At 39.0% G+C, this 16,666-nt stretch overlaps 1 protein-coding gene across 2 annotated transcripts in view; it reads left to right on the top strand.

The window, feature by feature from the left end:
* The first annotated feature begins 586 nt into the window (after positions 1–586).
* LOC127409905 (cyclin-dependent kinase 19-like) overlaps positions 587–16,666 on the top strand; it is a 77,948-nt gene continuing 61,868 nt past the window's right edge. For both annotated transcript variants that reach the window (XM_051644872.1, XM_051644873.1), the window contains exons 1-2: positions 587–839; positions 8,190–8,265. In XM_051644872.1, the coding sequence (XP_051500832.1) occupies positions 712–839; positions 8,190–8,265 (204 nt within the window). In that variant the 5' untranslated portion in view covers positions 587–711. The remainder of the gene's footprint in view (positions 840–8,189; positions 8,266–16,666) is intronic.

Genomic DNA, 16,666 nt, shown 5'->3' on the forward strand with positions numbered 1-16,666 from the left:
GCTTTTAGCCAATCGCGACCAAGAAACGCCCATACGAGGTTGCGTAAGGTATGATTTCGCAGCTGTACATGCCCTTGTATAGACGAATAAACATCTGCGTTTCTATAAAGCTGAACCAAGTTTTTTATTTATTTATTTATTTATTTATTTATTTTATAAAGTGATTCCATAAGAAAAAGAATATGTGTTATACATTGTGTTCACTATGTTCGAATGAATAAAAACACAAATGCAAGACAAAACTGAATAAATTTCAGTCTGCATTATATTATTAGACCATATAAAGATGGGTGTCTGTATGCATGCTATACGACTTAATGAGATGCAACCTCCATGTTCTAAACAAACTTTTTAGATCAACTTTGAAACGCATGAAACTGGTCATTACAACTGATGCAAACTCTGTAGAAAAAAAAAAAAAAAAAAATGGTATGTTTTTACATTATTATCCCGCGATTTGTGAGTTGTAGTTTTACAGACGTCGTATCGTCGTTCACTCGAACCGGTGAAGTGATCTAGATGGAGTACAGTTCCCAGAAGGCTATGCGCAACAATAAAAGTACATCATAGAACATGTGACCATTAGCAGAGCCGACCAAAAATCCCAAACAAGGAAATGGTGGGGTAATAAAACGATCGGATCATTTAATTAATGCATGTAATAATTAATATTTTATTTTATCGTAAATTAAGAAATATTTATGGGTTAAAATGGACTACGACTTCAAAACGAAGCTCGCCGCCGAGAGGGAGAGAGTGGAAGATCTGTTTGAATATGAAGGTTGTAAAGTGGGACGCGGCACGTACGGGCATGTTTATAAAGCGAAGCGTAAAGACGGGTAAGAGACGCGTTTGATTGACGCGTTTTACGCGCTTCTGCTGTTACTGTGTGTGCAGGATGAACAAATGTAACAGGGGAATTGCTCTGTGGTCTGAACCCTGTGCTATTGTTTTTGTTTTCATGTACGCACTTCAAACGGTCCTCCCCCAAACCAACACGACGTGCTTATGTTGTGCAGGAGTTCACATGTTCATATGTGCAGGAGTCTGTGTTCTCGTTTGTACAAGTGTATGCACTAGATGCTCATATACGCAGGAGTTTATATGTTTATTTGTGCAGTAGTGTATATGTTTTCGTATTTGCATGACTACATGTGTGCAGGAGTTTGTGTTTTTGGATGTGTAACATGCAGTGCGCAGGAGTTCATTTGTGCACAAGTTTATACTGTATGTGCAGGACTTCAAATGTTCATTTGTTAGGAGTTGTACAGACTAGTCGACTAGTATATAGGCTGTGATGTCAAACTCACATTAAAAGACGCACACACAGAATGCACTTTAGAACTGGTGTTTGTGTACTGTATCCCTCTGCTCAGCAACGCATCAACTTTTCAACAACAATCTTGCGCATTCTCCGTATCTGTATTGCACAGCGCGTATCATTGTGTCAACACTGATAATGATAAGAACATTCCATAGGCTACTCTGATCAACTTGAGACACATGCTACGGTAACCTGCATTATATGCAAATACTAGTGTAATACGTAGATGCTGTTGGCTCCTTCAAGAACACGTTTCTGTGACGATTAGAAAAGCGCTTTAAGTTGGAGTCCGATAAACTGACGGAATGCATCCCCATTGTCTTCTGCACGTTAGATCTCGTGGCCTACTGAAACCATTCAAACAAGCACCTGCAAGAGGATGGGGAACCATCTGCAGCTGCATGTAGTCAAGGCTAAGCTAAATATATTCAGACACTTATGTTAACGTTTAGTTATGTTACAGCTTGATGTACGCCTACCTGTTGCGGCACACTTTTCATAAAAAGGTGCTTACAAGGAGATAACGTATGGTTGATGTTTATTGCATCCAATCCGATCCGTTCTCATACAGAACAACACTCAGACCTTTGCACATTATTTTGCCCTCAGTCAAGGGCATAGATTCCAGGGGGGATGGGGGGAGGTAAAGCAAGTACAAAACAAGCATGTACACCCCCCCCCCCGAATATTTATACCATGATCAGTGGAAACATGTAAATGCTTCACGCTGCATAGGATCATATGTGCAGGATTTTATATGTGCAGGGGTTCATATGTGAAGAAGCTCATATGCTCATTTGTTCAGAAGTTCATATGTTGATCTGTGCCAGAGTTTGTATGTGCAGGAGTTCATATGTTTTTTAATGTGCAGGAGTTTATATGATCAAGTTCAAATGTGCTGGAGTTCATATATGCTGTGGCACCGCAGTGCTGGGAGGAGGAGCTCATGCGCAGGAGAAGGTCCTGGCTAGGAAAAGTCATTAACCAGGAGTACTTCCACCTGCTCTCCCTCCAAACCTGGCACCACCCACTGCTGAGACCAATGATGGGCTAATGGAGATCATCATAAAAACTTGAGCTCAGTATCACTGGAGAGAGGTGGTTGGTCCTGTGAGAAGCCTCAACAGGATCACGTGCAGAAGCTGTATGTCTATTACAAAGTGAAACCGGCAGTTCAGTGTAAAACCCTTTTGAACCCAGCGCACACTTTTTTAACACCCTGTTTCTCTTTGTCTCTTCCCCCTCTCCCCGAAGTTGGCCCGGACATTGGACAGTCGCTGAGGATTAAATTTTAACGGATACCATGGTTCAGGAAATACATCAGTTCAACTTCAATTCCCCTCCCCCCTTTGCCCGTTAACAAGTTTTGGTTTGAATAAAATAACTACTCCCTCTGTCTCTGGTGGTCTTATTTTGGTGTAACTCATTCCTCTCCTTGCCTTGGGGTACCACAGATGGAGGAGAATGTGGGCACTTACGTTTGAGTTGCAACAAATAAAAAACAAGAGAAACACAATATGGAAGCTGCAATTACTGCTTTGATGACCAGTCACACCAAACAGGCAGAGGAGACAAGTGCCATCAGGGAAGCTGTAACAACCATGTGCCAAGTAATGTCCAAGCCCAGTTTTACTGCGGACTATGGGCACAGCCTCCCAGCCCGAGCTCAACGATTTGATTCTTGTAGTTTTAACCCAAGTCAGCCAGTGAGACACCAGATTGCCATTCTGACGTGACTCACAAAAGCCTGGTCAGTTATGGGGGAAGGCCCTCCAGCTGTACAAAAAGTGGCGCTAGACTGCTGTATCCATTCCTTGCCTGCTGATGCAAAGCATTATGCTGCCCAAACCAGGCCCTTTAACTTTGAGATGTTAACTGCCCTGTTAGAAAAATCATTAAGTGACTGTTGAAGTAATGGAAATGAATCACAGTGATCCTCCTAGAATTGGCCCAATTTCAAGAGGTGAAAGAGGGGGGTCTCCGAAGCAAAATGTAGATGTATATTCGCTGTCCACTTCAGTTACCCAGGATCGGCCGCCAGCGCCCAAGCAGCCAGAACCCATGAAGGTGCTACTCCAATGGCAAGGAGGGTCACCTCTCATGGAGTTGCCCAGTTAATGAAGAATCAAAGCCCTCTGCAGATTCCTGTAGTAAGCCTTGCCATTATGTTAAGACCTGTTGGGCCCACCAGGGGATGTCAACTCCCCTGCGTCCCAGTAAGTATGGGAAACCAGGACACTGAGGCACTGCTAGATTCAGGTAGTTTGGTTACCCTTGTCAGACCTTAATTTGCACAGGGACAGGAAGGACCCCCCATCATGGTTTCTTGCATTCATGGAGACTAGAATAGATACCCCACAGTTCAGATAGAACTGATAACGCCCAAGGGTTAGTGCACCGTCAGGGCTGGAGGGGTCGACAATCTTCCAGTACTGGTCCTGGTAAGAAAGGACTGCCCAGTGTCTGGCCCATAGTCACAATGCAACCATACTGAAGTGCTAGCCAAAGCAGAGCACTAGGAAACCCAAGCCACTCCATGCTTCTTACCAAAGTTTCTCCAAGTATCTTACCAAATGGCATGGGCCATAGGAAGGAATGGGTGTTTTGGTTATTTTGTCTATTTGTACTTGAATTAATTACTTTAACTCTGATTTCACCATGATGCAGGATGTGTGACATCACGCAAACATGTCAGCACCCATAGAGATTTACAGAGTCAATGATAAACATTGACTTTTATTAAATAATATTCATTAATGAGTCAAAGTTCCTACATTACATGATAATAAAATCTTGTTTAGCAAACATTTGCAGAGACAGGTGTTCAGAACATTGTAAATTATACTCTCTTTTGATTATCGTAAACCTCTAGAACAAACACTTGCACTGCAGCATCGTTTATCAGTTTGGTTGCTATGAGAAGTCTCTGTTGACAATCAAGGTACTACTGCTACCACGGACATTTTTAACCTTTCCCTCTCCTTGTCTGTGGTCCCCACATGCTTTCAAACGTCCACCATTGTGCCTGTACCAAAGCAATCCAAAATCACTTGCTTAAATGACTGGCGTCCTGTTGCACTGACCCCCATCATCAGCAAATGCTTTGAGAGGCTAATCAGAGATTACCTCTGCTCTGTGCTGCCTGCCTCACTGGACTCACTGAGTTTGCTTACCGCAACAACCGCTCCACTGATGATGCCATTGCATCTACACTACACACTGCTCTCTCCCACCTGTAAAAATGGAACACATATGTGAGAATGTTGTTTGTAGACTACAGCTCAGCATTCAACACCATAGTGCCCTCCAAGCTTGATGTGAAACTCCGGGCTCTGGGCTTAAACAGCTCGCTGTGCAGCTGGATCCTGGACTTCCTGTCAAGCAGACACCAGGTGGTTAGAATGGGCAGCAACATCTCCTCATCACTGACCCTCAACACTGGAGCCCCGCAGGGCTGTGTTCTCAGCCCACTCCTGTATTCCCTGTACACACATGTCTGTGTGGCAACACATAGCTCCAATGCCATCATTAAGTTTGCTGATGATACGACGGTGGTAGGTCTGATCACTAACAATGATGAAACAGCCTACAGAGAGGAGGTGCACACTCTGACATGCTGGTGTCAGGAGCACAATCTCTCCCTCAATGTCAATAAGACCAAGGAGCTTGTGGTGGACTTCAGGAGAAAAGACACAGAACACAGACCCATCACCATCAATGGAGCACAGGTGGAGAGAGTCAGCAGCTTCAAGTTCCTGGGTGTCTACATCACTGAGGAACTCACATGGTCCGTCCACACTGAGGCCGTTGTGAGGAAGGCTCACCAGCACCTCTTCTTCCTGAGATGGCTGAGGAAGTTTGGAATGAACCACCACATCCTCACACGGTTCTAATCCAGCAAGGTAGAGAGCATCCTGACTGGCTGCATCACTGCCTGGTACGGCAACAGCACCGCCCTCAACCGCAAAGCCCTGCAAAGGGTGGTGCGAACTGGCAGACACATCATCGGAGGTGAGCTTACCTCCCTCCAGGACATCTATACCAGGCGGTGTGTGAAAAAAGCTCGGAGCATCATCAGAGACTCCAGCCACCTGAGCCATGGGCTGTTCTCACTGCTACCATCAGGCAGGCGGTATCGCAGCATCAGGTCCCGCACCAGCCTACTTCATGACAGCATCTTCCCTCAAGCAATCAGACTTTTGAACTCTTGATCGCTCACGATACATATATCAGCACTGCACTTTATTAGCCTCAGACTGGACTCACATTTTATACTTCTCTTGATAACACACTGGCAACTGACTATCAACTGACAGCTGAATGTCAACACAACTCTTCATATTTATTTCCACTGATTACAGGGGGGAAGGGGGAGTACAGTGCATTTTTATTGTATACAGTCTTCTTATTTTGTGTATACTGTATATTGTACATTATTTTTATTGTATACAGTCTTCTTATTTTGTGTATACTGTATATTGTATATTATTATGTGTATATTGTATATTGTGTTGTGTAACAAGATGTGAAAACTTTGTTATGTGTAAATCAGTTTATTGTAAATGTCATACTGCTATGTTGCTTGGAGCTGTACCCAAGACTTTCACCCACTGCTGCACTTGTGTATATGGTTGAGTGACAATAAAGGGATTTGATTTGATTTGATTTTGAATCAAAACATAATCAGTTACAAAATAAAAAAACAAGGCCCCTCTTTGACACGTTTGTGTATAGTTGTCACTGAATTGAAGCTCATTTGCATGTGAAAATAGCGAGCAGCAAGTTTGCGGCTAGTTTAGATTTTTTGTAAGGGGGTTCAAGCTGACAGAAAGGTTACAGTAACTCAGATAACCCCTCTGTACAATTGTAGTGAACAGAATAGCATCTTGGAATGCACAACATGTCAACCCTTGAGGCGGATGGGCTACAACAAAAGACCACGTCAGGCACTTTATTAGGACCATAGTGTTCGAAAAACAATGCTCAGTGAGTGTATATATATACACTGATCAGCCACAACATTAAAACCACCTGCCTAATATTGTGTAGGTCCCCCTAGTGCCACCAAAACAGCGGCAACCCACTTCTCACCATTTTGTAGAGCGGTTATCTGAGTTACTGTAGACTGAGTTACAGTTCGAACCAGTCTGGCTATTCTCTGTTGACCTCTCTCATCAACAAGGCGTTTCCATATGCAGAACTGCCGCTCACTGGATGTTTTTTGTTTTTGGCACCATTCGGAGTAAATTCTAGAGACTGTTGTGTGTGAAAATAACAGGAGATCAGTAGTTACAGAAATACTCAAACCAGCACATCTGGCACCAGCAGTCATCCATGCGATTATCTAATCAGCCAATCGTGTGGCAGCATTGCAGTGCATAAAATCAAGCAGATACGGGTCAGGAGCTTCAGTTAATGTTCACATCAACCATCAGAATGGGGAAAAAATGTGATCTCAGTAAATTGGACCATGGCATGATTGTTGTTGCCAGATGGGCTGGTTTGAGTATTTCTGTAACTGCTGATCTCCAGATTTTCACGCACAACAGTCTCTAGAATTTACTCCGAATGGTGCCAAAAACAAAAAACATCCAGTGTGCAGCAGTTCAGTGGACAGAAATGCCTTGTTGATGAGAGAGGTCAACAGAGAATGGCCAGACTGGTTCAAACTGACAAAGTCTACGGTAACTCAGATAACCGCTCTGTACAATTGTGGTGAGAAGAATAGCATCTCAGAATGCTATTCTGAGATGCAGGTTGGCGCTGTTTTGGCAGCACGAGGGGGACCTACCCAATATTAGGCAGGTGGTTTTAATGTTGTAGCTGATCGGTGTGTGTGTGTGTGTGCGTGTGTGTGTGTGTATATATATATATATATATATATATATATATATATATATATATATATATGTTTATTGTTAACATGCATAATTTGTACTATTTACAAGTATTTGATTTGATGAACAAGTGTTAAAACAGTAGGCCTAAAGCATTAATTAGACAAAAAAAGAGGGGCACTTGGGTAGCTCAGCGAGTAAAGATGCTGACTACCACGCCTGGAGCCACGAGTTCGAATCCCAGGGCGTGCTGAGTGACTCCAGCCAGGTCTTCTAAGCAACCAAATTGGCCCGGTTGCTAGGGAGGGTAGAGTCACATGGGGTAACCTCCTTGTGGTCGCTATAATGTGGTTCGCTCTCAGTGGGGCGTGTGGTGAGTTGTGCGTGGATGCCACGGTGGATGGCGTGAAGCCTCCACATGCACTATGTCTCTGCGGTAAGGTGCTCAACAAGCCACGTGATAAGATGCATGGATTGACGGTCTCCGCTACCCAGATTGAGGCGAGTCACTACGCCACCATGAGGACTTAGAGTGCATTGGGAAGTGGGCATTCCAAATTGGGGAGAAAATAAAAAAATAAAATAAAATAAAAAAACCATAAACTTACAGTTCACAGCAACCCATTTTGCAGTTGAGTTCGTCAATCAGGCCTGTTCTCACATGAAGCATACTCTGGTCGAAGTACATATAAAGAAAAAGCACGCACATCCAAGACAATAAATAATTGGGTGCAGAATCCAAAAAGAAATCAAGTAAAGAAATGGAAAAGGACACCTGCAAAGCTTCCATGAACAGGATTTTAATTCCCAGAATGCATCGTAAAAACCTGAGAGCATCATTGCTTGCTATGTCGCCAGGCCTTCTGGAGACTTTCAAGTCGTTTTATAGTTAATTAGATTATTTATTATTATAATTAACAGTTCTTTAGTTAATTATTTATATATTTATTGATTTCTGTGGCAATAATATTTTAATAGTATACTGTAGGTGCCTACATGTTAAGTATGTTGTGTTTGTGTGTTTTCAGGAAGGACGAGAAGGAGTATGCACTGAAACAAATAGAAGGCACTGGGATATCCATGTCTGCCTGCAGGGAAATTGCTGTGAGTTACACAAATGCTATAAACAAGCTTTTTAACCACTTACTTAAAGGAATATTCTGAGTGAAATGTTGCATGCTGTTAATTACCATAGAAAATAATTTTGATTTGTCCACCAGTTTGTAAAAAAAAAAAAAAAAAAAAAGTGTTTATAGTAGGGCAGGTCAATGTTTACCTTGTGTGTACAGTAAATTACTTCCCATAAGGCGCACAGCGGTCTTTGCTGTTCAATGATGTCTTAGAGTAGCGATGATGATAAATGAAAGTGTGAAAATGTCCAATACCACATTCATGTATGCTTGTATTGTTGGAGACCTTCAACACGAATTACACTGGGACACGGTTTGTGGACAGAGGAATATTCCATCTACTATCACCATCTATAGAACAAGTGCAACTAAAGTCATGTGATTCACGACTAGTCAACATAGACCCAACACATCGACTAGTGAATTAGCCGACTAGTAGGTGCAGTAAGCCAGCAAGTGTGCAGTACCAAAAAATGTGTTTAAATATGGAACTATCACACTCTTTCAAATGTGTAGACTAAACATAACATAAATATTAGAGTACACACAGCACAAGGTTAGTGAGATAAAATCACTTACCAATCCTAATTATACTAAAGCGAATACTAATAACGGCAACTTTTAATAAATGTTTATGTTGTCTTACCAAAGCCAAATTACTGTTATTCTACAAACTTGGTTTAGAATTTTTCCAGAATCTACTAATGTAGTTTTCTGAGGACTGTGTCTTTCAGATGCGCAATTGTTGTGCGTTTCCTCGAAATGAATATGCAATTAGAGGCGTGCCTTGAAACATGCAAAATACACAACGGCGTTGATGCAAATGGACTGAATTGCACCCGCAAAGTGATTTATCAAGCCTGATAGTCATGTCAGAAACGGAAACTGTGAGAGCAAATTAATCAGAATAAAGGGCTGGTATTACATTCATCTGAGGATGGAGAATACATAGAATATGCATTGATGACACCCATTAATGTGATATTTAATTATTCCTCATGAAATAAAATGTTTTAATCAGTTATTTTAGAATTGAACTCAAAATCATAACTGATAACATAACTGAGGATCATACAACTTTTGTAGCGCTAAGATAAAAATAGCCTACTATCAATTTATGTCCAAATTATTTGTATTTCAGTGTTTTAGAAAAAAAAAAATTCAAAGTGAGCTGGCTGGAACGCACCAGTACGGTGAACATGTGTATATTGCTCCTGCGAGACAAGCAGCGTTGATTCTTTCCCTTGCAGCCTTGGTGTCTCTCTCAAGCGCAGTGTGTCCTAAATATTTACACATGTAGTTATTTGCGCAGTTTTTCTTAGTAAACCACCCGCAATATGCCCACGACGTGCATATGCAATTTGATAGATTGCAAAAGAAAATTAATTAACTGGATGCCAGGTTTTCCAACTCCTAACTCTAATTAGCTTCTTTTTTTTCCCACAACAATGTTTAATGGGATGTGTTCAATAAAGACATGAAAGATTATAATTGTTTGTGTGTTGTTAGCTTAAGCACATTATGCTTTGTATATACTTGTAACTTTAATGAAGATGAGATAACATTTTATGTGTAATTAATGCAGAAAACCAGCTAATTTCAAAGTGTTTACATACTTTTTCTTGCCTCTGTACATTTAATTGACACTGAATTAATGACCACATTGTTTTCCAAATTACTTAATTTTTTCCCCTTAAATGAAGACATGGACATCTTGCAAAGACACTCAAAAGAAAGTGGATTGCAGGCAGGAAAGTGCAGGGCAGAGGAAAATCAGATTACAATTAATTTCATACATCATAAAACATCTCACTACTGTACATGTCACATTGATAATTATGGTCTTCTAGTGTACAATTTATCCATTGAGCATCAAAGCATAAAAAGAGCTGAAAACATCATCACTACATTTCATCGCACTCATCTGGAAGGAATAACACAGTTTGTTTTTATACTGAGTAAAACATGTAAAGCATTCGCAAAGGCTGATGCTGAATAGAAATGAACATACTCTAAAAGTTTCTAATGCAATTTCAACACATGTAGAAATTCCTGTTGACATAATGATGCTATTGTTTATTTGTAGTTCATGGCGCATCGTTTCCGGACATTTATCGTAGCGAGCCATAACGGTGGATATTTTCTTCTGTTGACTTCTTGTCAATAAAGTGAAAAGAGCACATAAACTAAAATAATATTATTTATGCTGAAAGGTGTGAGAGCGTATCATTGTTAGGTAGAAATGTGTGATACTGAGTGTATGGCTTTCGTGCAACAATGAACAAGGAGGAAATATTGATATTATATTGAATTGGTTGAACGTAAATAAAAAACAGTTCTGTGGAAAGTATTTTATAAAGTAATTTAAAAATAACATAAGTAGGGATGTCCCTATACCGATACTGGTGTTGGAATGAGGTCCAATACCACGCTTATGTACGTAAAAATTCTCCGATATCAAAAACCGATACCATCTGACCTTCGAATGTCATTCCGTAAACATTCAGCGCACATATTAAAATCACGTTATGTCCTAGTGAGATTATTTAAGAGCAAAAGCTGCGATTTAATGAGATAAATATATACAGGTGCTTCTCAATAAATTAGAATGTCGTGGAAAAGTTCATTTATTTCAGTAATTCAACTCAAATTGTGAAACTCGTGTATTAAATAAATTCAGTGCACACAGACTGAAGTAGTTTAAGTCTTTGGTTCTTTTAATTGTGATGATTTTGGCTCACATTTAACAAAAACCCACCAATTCACTATCTCAACAAATTAGAATACATCATAAGACCAATAAAAAAAACATTTTTAGTGAATTGTTGGCCTTATGGAAAGTATGTTCATCTACTGTATATGTACTCAATACTTGGTAGGGGCTCCTTTTGCTTTAATTACTGCCTCAATTCGGCGTGGCATGGAGGTGATCAGTTTGTGGCACTGCTGAGGTGGTATGGAAGCCCAGGTTTCTTTGACAGTGGCCTTCAGCTCATCTGCATTTTTTGGTCTCTTGTTTCTCATTTTCTTCTTGACAATACCCCATAGATTCTCTATGGGGTTCAGGTCTGGTGAGTTTGCTGGCCAGTCAAGCACACCAACACCATGGTCATTTAACCAACTTTTGGTGTTTTTGGCAGTGTGAGCAGGTGCCAAATCCTGCTGGAAAATGAAATCAGCATCTTTAAAAAGCTGGTCAGCAGAAGGAAGCATGAAGTGCTCCAAAATTTCTTGGTAAACGGGTGCAGTGACTTTGGTTTTCAAAAAACACAATGGACCAACACCAGCAGATGACATTGCACCCCAAATCATCACAGATTGTGGAAACTTAACACTGGACTTCAAGCAACTTGGGCTATGAGCTTCTCCACCCTTCCTCCAGACTCTAGGACCTTGGTTTCCAAATGAAATACAAAACTTGCTCTCATCTGAAAAGAGGACTTTGGAACACTGGGCAACAGTCCAGTTCTTCTTCTCCTTAGCCCAGGTAAGACGCCTCTGAAGTTGTCTGTGGTTCAGGAGTGGCTTAACAAGAGGAGTACGACAACTGTAGCCAAATTCCTTGACACGTCTGTGTGTGGTGGCTCTTGATGCCTTGACCCCAGCCTCAGTCCATTCCTTGTGAAGTTCACCCAAATTCTTGAATCGATTTTGCTTGACAATCCTCATAAGGCTGCGGTTCTCTTGGTTGGTTGTGCATCTTTTTCTTCAACACTTTTTCCTTCCACTCAACTTTCTGTTAACATTCTTGGATACAGCACTCTGTGAACAGCCAGCTTCTTTGGCAATGAATGTTTGTGGCTTACCCTCCTTGTGAAGGGTGTCAATGATTGTCTTCTGGACAACTGTCAGATCAGCAGTCTTCCCCATGCTTGTGCAGCCTAGTGAACCAAACTGAGAGACCATTTTGAAGGCTCAGGAAACCTTTGCAGGTGTTTTGAGTTGATTAGCTGATTGGCATGTCACCATATTCTAATTTTTTGAGATAGTGAATTGGTGGGTTTTTGTTAAATGTGAGCCAAAATCATCACAATTAAAAGAACCAAAGACTTAAACTACTTCAGTCTGTGTGCATTGAATTGATTTAAAACATGAGTTTCACAATTTGAGTTGAATTACTGAAATAAATGAACTTTTCCACGACATTCTAATTTATTGAGATGCACCTGTAGTTGGCATGTGCAGCATGCTTCAAATGTGAGCAGAGCACTTGTGAATCTGTGGAGACAGTGTTGTGCCAACCTTTTAAAGCTCCTCCTTGGCTCATACACGGAAACACCGTCATGAGCATCGAGCGCTCTGTTTGTAGCAGATGACAGTGAACAGAGCACAAAACCACTTGTAGCAGGAGGCACAGAGTACATACTTATTTAATTAAATAGCAGGCTTTGTGGTTTAATAAACACTTTGAATCATGTAGCGATTGGCTTTTCTGGACTGAAAAGCTTCTGTCATTACACAGAAACACTTCAAAATAAAAGCTCTGTCAAAATAAAAGCTCAATTTAAATGAAAAATGTATGACAAAAATATATCACTACTGTAAAGTTATGTAATATTCACTGTGTTACTACTACTAATAATAATAACAACAATAAATCAATAATAATTGTATTATATTTAAGCAATATCTCTCATCTGTAATGCTCTGTTATGCAGCACTTTATTTGAAAAAAATTAGAATTCAGTATTATGTTGAAATTTAATTCTTATTTTCATTTGATTAAAGTTTTAATGAATTCATTCATTGAAATACCATTTTGATGATAAAATGTAAATAAATTGTTGTTCAGTAAAAAAAGAAAGAAAAAAAAAACAGGTATCGGCGAGTACCAAAAATGAATTATCGGAACTCGTACCCGTTCTCCAAAAAAGGTACTGGGACATCCCTAGTAATAAGCAAGGTGATCACTTTTCAAGAAAGTAGAAGTGTCTGCCAAATGAATAAATGTAATCCTTAAAGTAATTTAAGTATTTAAAGTCAAGAAACGTCTTTCGTGAGGAAATTAACTACAATCCCATGAAAATGTAATCGAATTAAATACAATGACAAAAAAATATTGATATAAAGTTGTTTATTTTAAGTGTAGAAACTATGTATTTTCATTTTATTGCAAAATATTCAGATATTTACAAATATATAAGTAGTTTGAGAGTGTAGTGAGAGTAACTCGATTGCATCATTCACAGTGCATCACGCGAGCGAGCGGTCGCTGTAGAACTCTTTTGCCACAATTTTCTTATTGGTGGGTGTGAAGTTATTAAACATGATTTTATAAAAAAGTGAAGTAAAAATAATGCAGACTGATGGCTTCAACAGAAGCATATATCAATTAGGCTAACAACCACGGAGCTCACGGTTTATACTTGTACTTGTGTTCGTAAAAATGCTCTGATAACAAATGATATAATAATAAACCAATAGTAATTTATTTAAGTTAAAATAAATTTGTATATTTAAGCAATATGTCACATCTGTGATTCTCTGTTATGCAGCACTTTGTCTGTTTTTTGACACAAATAACTTCAGTGTTGCATTTTCGGTTTGTGCTGTGAGATGCTGTATAAAAGCCTTTCATCTGATAAAAATATTACAATATTGTGTTGAAAATGAATTGTTCTATTTTCATTTGATTACAGTTTTAATTCATTTATTTAGACACCATATTGATGGAAACATTGAAATAAACTGTTGATATGGAAATCAAAAAAAAAAAAAAAAAAAAAGGAAGTATCGGTACTCGTACTCGTTCTAAAAAAACATTATCGGGAAATCCCTAGAAAAAAATGTATGGGATTTTTACTTCCAGAACCCATCTGATGCTCTCTATTGATCCCGTTCTTTCAGATAAACAAGTGAGCTGTCTCATCTTTATTATGTTTCTGTTTCTGAGAAATCCCTTCAAATCTATATAATATTCCAGCAAATCCCTGTATCAACCCTCTGGCAAATATGTGCAGCATATTTATTTTGTTTACCACATGACCACAAATTACCTGCAGATTTGCTGCAAACAAAATAGTCTTTGTAAGGCTAGACCCCCAATCGACTGAGCAGCATTTGGTGCATAATGATAGAGGATATAAAGGTTAGCTTGCTAGCAAAACATAACACCCAGTCAAAACAACTCAAATCCAACAGTATTTGAAACATGCATTAGCAAACAAGGATATAAAGACACAGAAATAAAGTCACTCAGTTCAAGTAACTGCAGTGTCAGTGTGTCTTTATTGTGAGTATATATTTATATCATGTTATCAACATGTGGCACACACACACATACAGTAGTGGTTATTTTTGGACACTTAGACAATGGTGCTCTATTGAAAGGAAAGCTACTGGGTGGTATGACGGTTATGCCAAACGATGATAGAAATTTTGCTATACCATTTATACGGCGGTAGATATATTTCTGTGACTGTCAGTGGACAGGACTACCTTAGATTATTTACATTCGTGAGAGCAACAAAGAAACACAGAGTAATGTGAAAATACAGAGCAGGACGTGTCCAAACAAGTTAAGATGAGAAACAACTTGTTATTAAGGGGTTTTTGTTCAGCACAATGCAAAGTGGTGTTTAGTTAGCTATGGTTACAGCTTTCCACATGAATATAGATTTCAGTTAATGTCCAATTACTGGTGTGGGTATTTTACAATGGCTACAACTATTCATTTTATAATATGTTTACTTGTTTTTAACTTGTGTTACATAATGCAAAGCTATTTTTGCACTGATGCCAGACTTATCATTTATTTGTTATGAATGATCTCAACCTTTGGTTTGTTTGCAAAGAAAATCATCAAATGACATGTACCTTTCATGTACAAAGTATGTAATACACTGGATTATTCGCAAATAGACATTAAAACATAGCTATTTAACATACAAGCAATTTTTTCTTGAATTTCCACCAAAAGTAACAATAGTTTGTTCATAACATTATCGTGATTTATAATGATTCATACTCTTTACCATACAGGATTTTGGTCATATTGCTAATCTCTAATGTACAAAGATGAAAACAGATGGATAGAAAAGGCTTAAACACACATCTACAAAATGTTTCATGAGCTCAAATGTTGATATTACATAATGGACTACTTGCACTGAGCTTCATGACATTTGCCTTCATTACTTTCCCTCCTGAATATTAAATATTTGATTGTACATTTGGAAAGGAAAAATATATATTTATAGGCAAATTTGAGATCTGTCACGTTAACGCCAAAAACATTTGTTTTAATCAACCGACAAAGCCTTATTAATAAATTAATAAATCTCTTCATGTAGATGCGATAAATGTTGTTACTAGAAATGCCTGAGCCGCACTAAGTAGAATGCGGAAGCATTTGTGCAAGTAAAATCGAAAAAAGTTACGTTTGTACTAAAATTGGATGTAACTTTACACAGAAAAGGTTAGTATGCGATTTTATCACACTGAAATCATGTTCACACGCATGTTGTTTACATCTTGTGGCTATACTTTTGAAACAGTGGAATATTCCTTAAAGTGTAATGGACTGGGTTAAATGACAGTGTTCTTTCTCTTGCGTGTGCGCTCTGGATTATGGGTGGGTGATCTTCATTTTCAAAAACAGGAAAATAATGGAGGGAATGGAGAGATAATGCAGAGAGTACAATGAAAGTGAGGTAAAAGAAAACCCAGAAAGAGACTTTTAAAAGGAAGGAGTGGCAAAAAAGACTTCGCCTGGATGTCAAAGGCACTGTTTGTTATTTTCATGGTCTCCATACTCTGAAAGACTGAGCTGTGGACACACGCCTTTAGGGTGTTTTGTTATTTGGACAGTCTAATCACGAAACAGGTTTAACAGCCTCCGGATTAATAGCTGCAGCAAGACAAACGTACAACAACATCCTTTAGTCTACAGTATTTGGATGATTCAATTAAATGAAACTTTTTCAAAATATTATCAGTGCTAAAACTCGGGCTGTCAATTTAATGTGCATTTAGTGTTATTAATTGTAAAACATATAATTTAATCAAACATTTACTCCAAAAATCATTCCATTCTTTGCCACAGTGGAATGCCCAATTTTAACAGCCACTTTGCTTTTTTACCAGCCACTTTTATTTTTCATATTTATATACATCTACAGTATGTACAGTTGTGCTCAAAAGTTTGCATAACCTTGGAGAATTGGTAATATATGTACCATTTTTAAAGAAAACATGAGTGAGCAGGCAAAACACATTTCTTTTATTTCTTATGGGATTCATATTCAACTGTAGGTTATAACAGAATGGCACAATCATAAAACAAAACATGGCAACAAAGAAAAAAATGAAATGACCCCTGTTCAAAAGTCTGCATACCCTTAGTTCTTAATACTGTGTATTGCCCCCTTTAGCAT

Source organism: Myxocyprinus asiaticus, chromosome 19 (genome assembly GCF_019703515.2).
Source record: "Myxocyprinus asiaticus isolate MX2 ecotype Aquarium Trade chromosome 19, UBuf_Myxa_2, whole genome shotgun sequence".
Classification (NCBI taxonomy): domain Eukaryota; kingdom Metazoa; phylum Chordata; class Actinopteri; order Cypriniformes; family Catostomidae; genus Myxocyprinus; species Myxocyprinus asiaticus.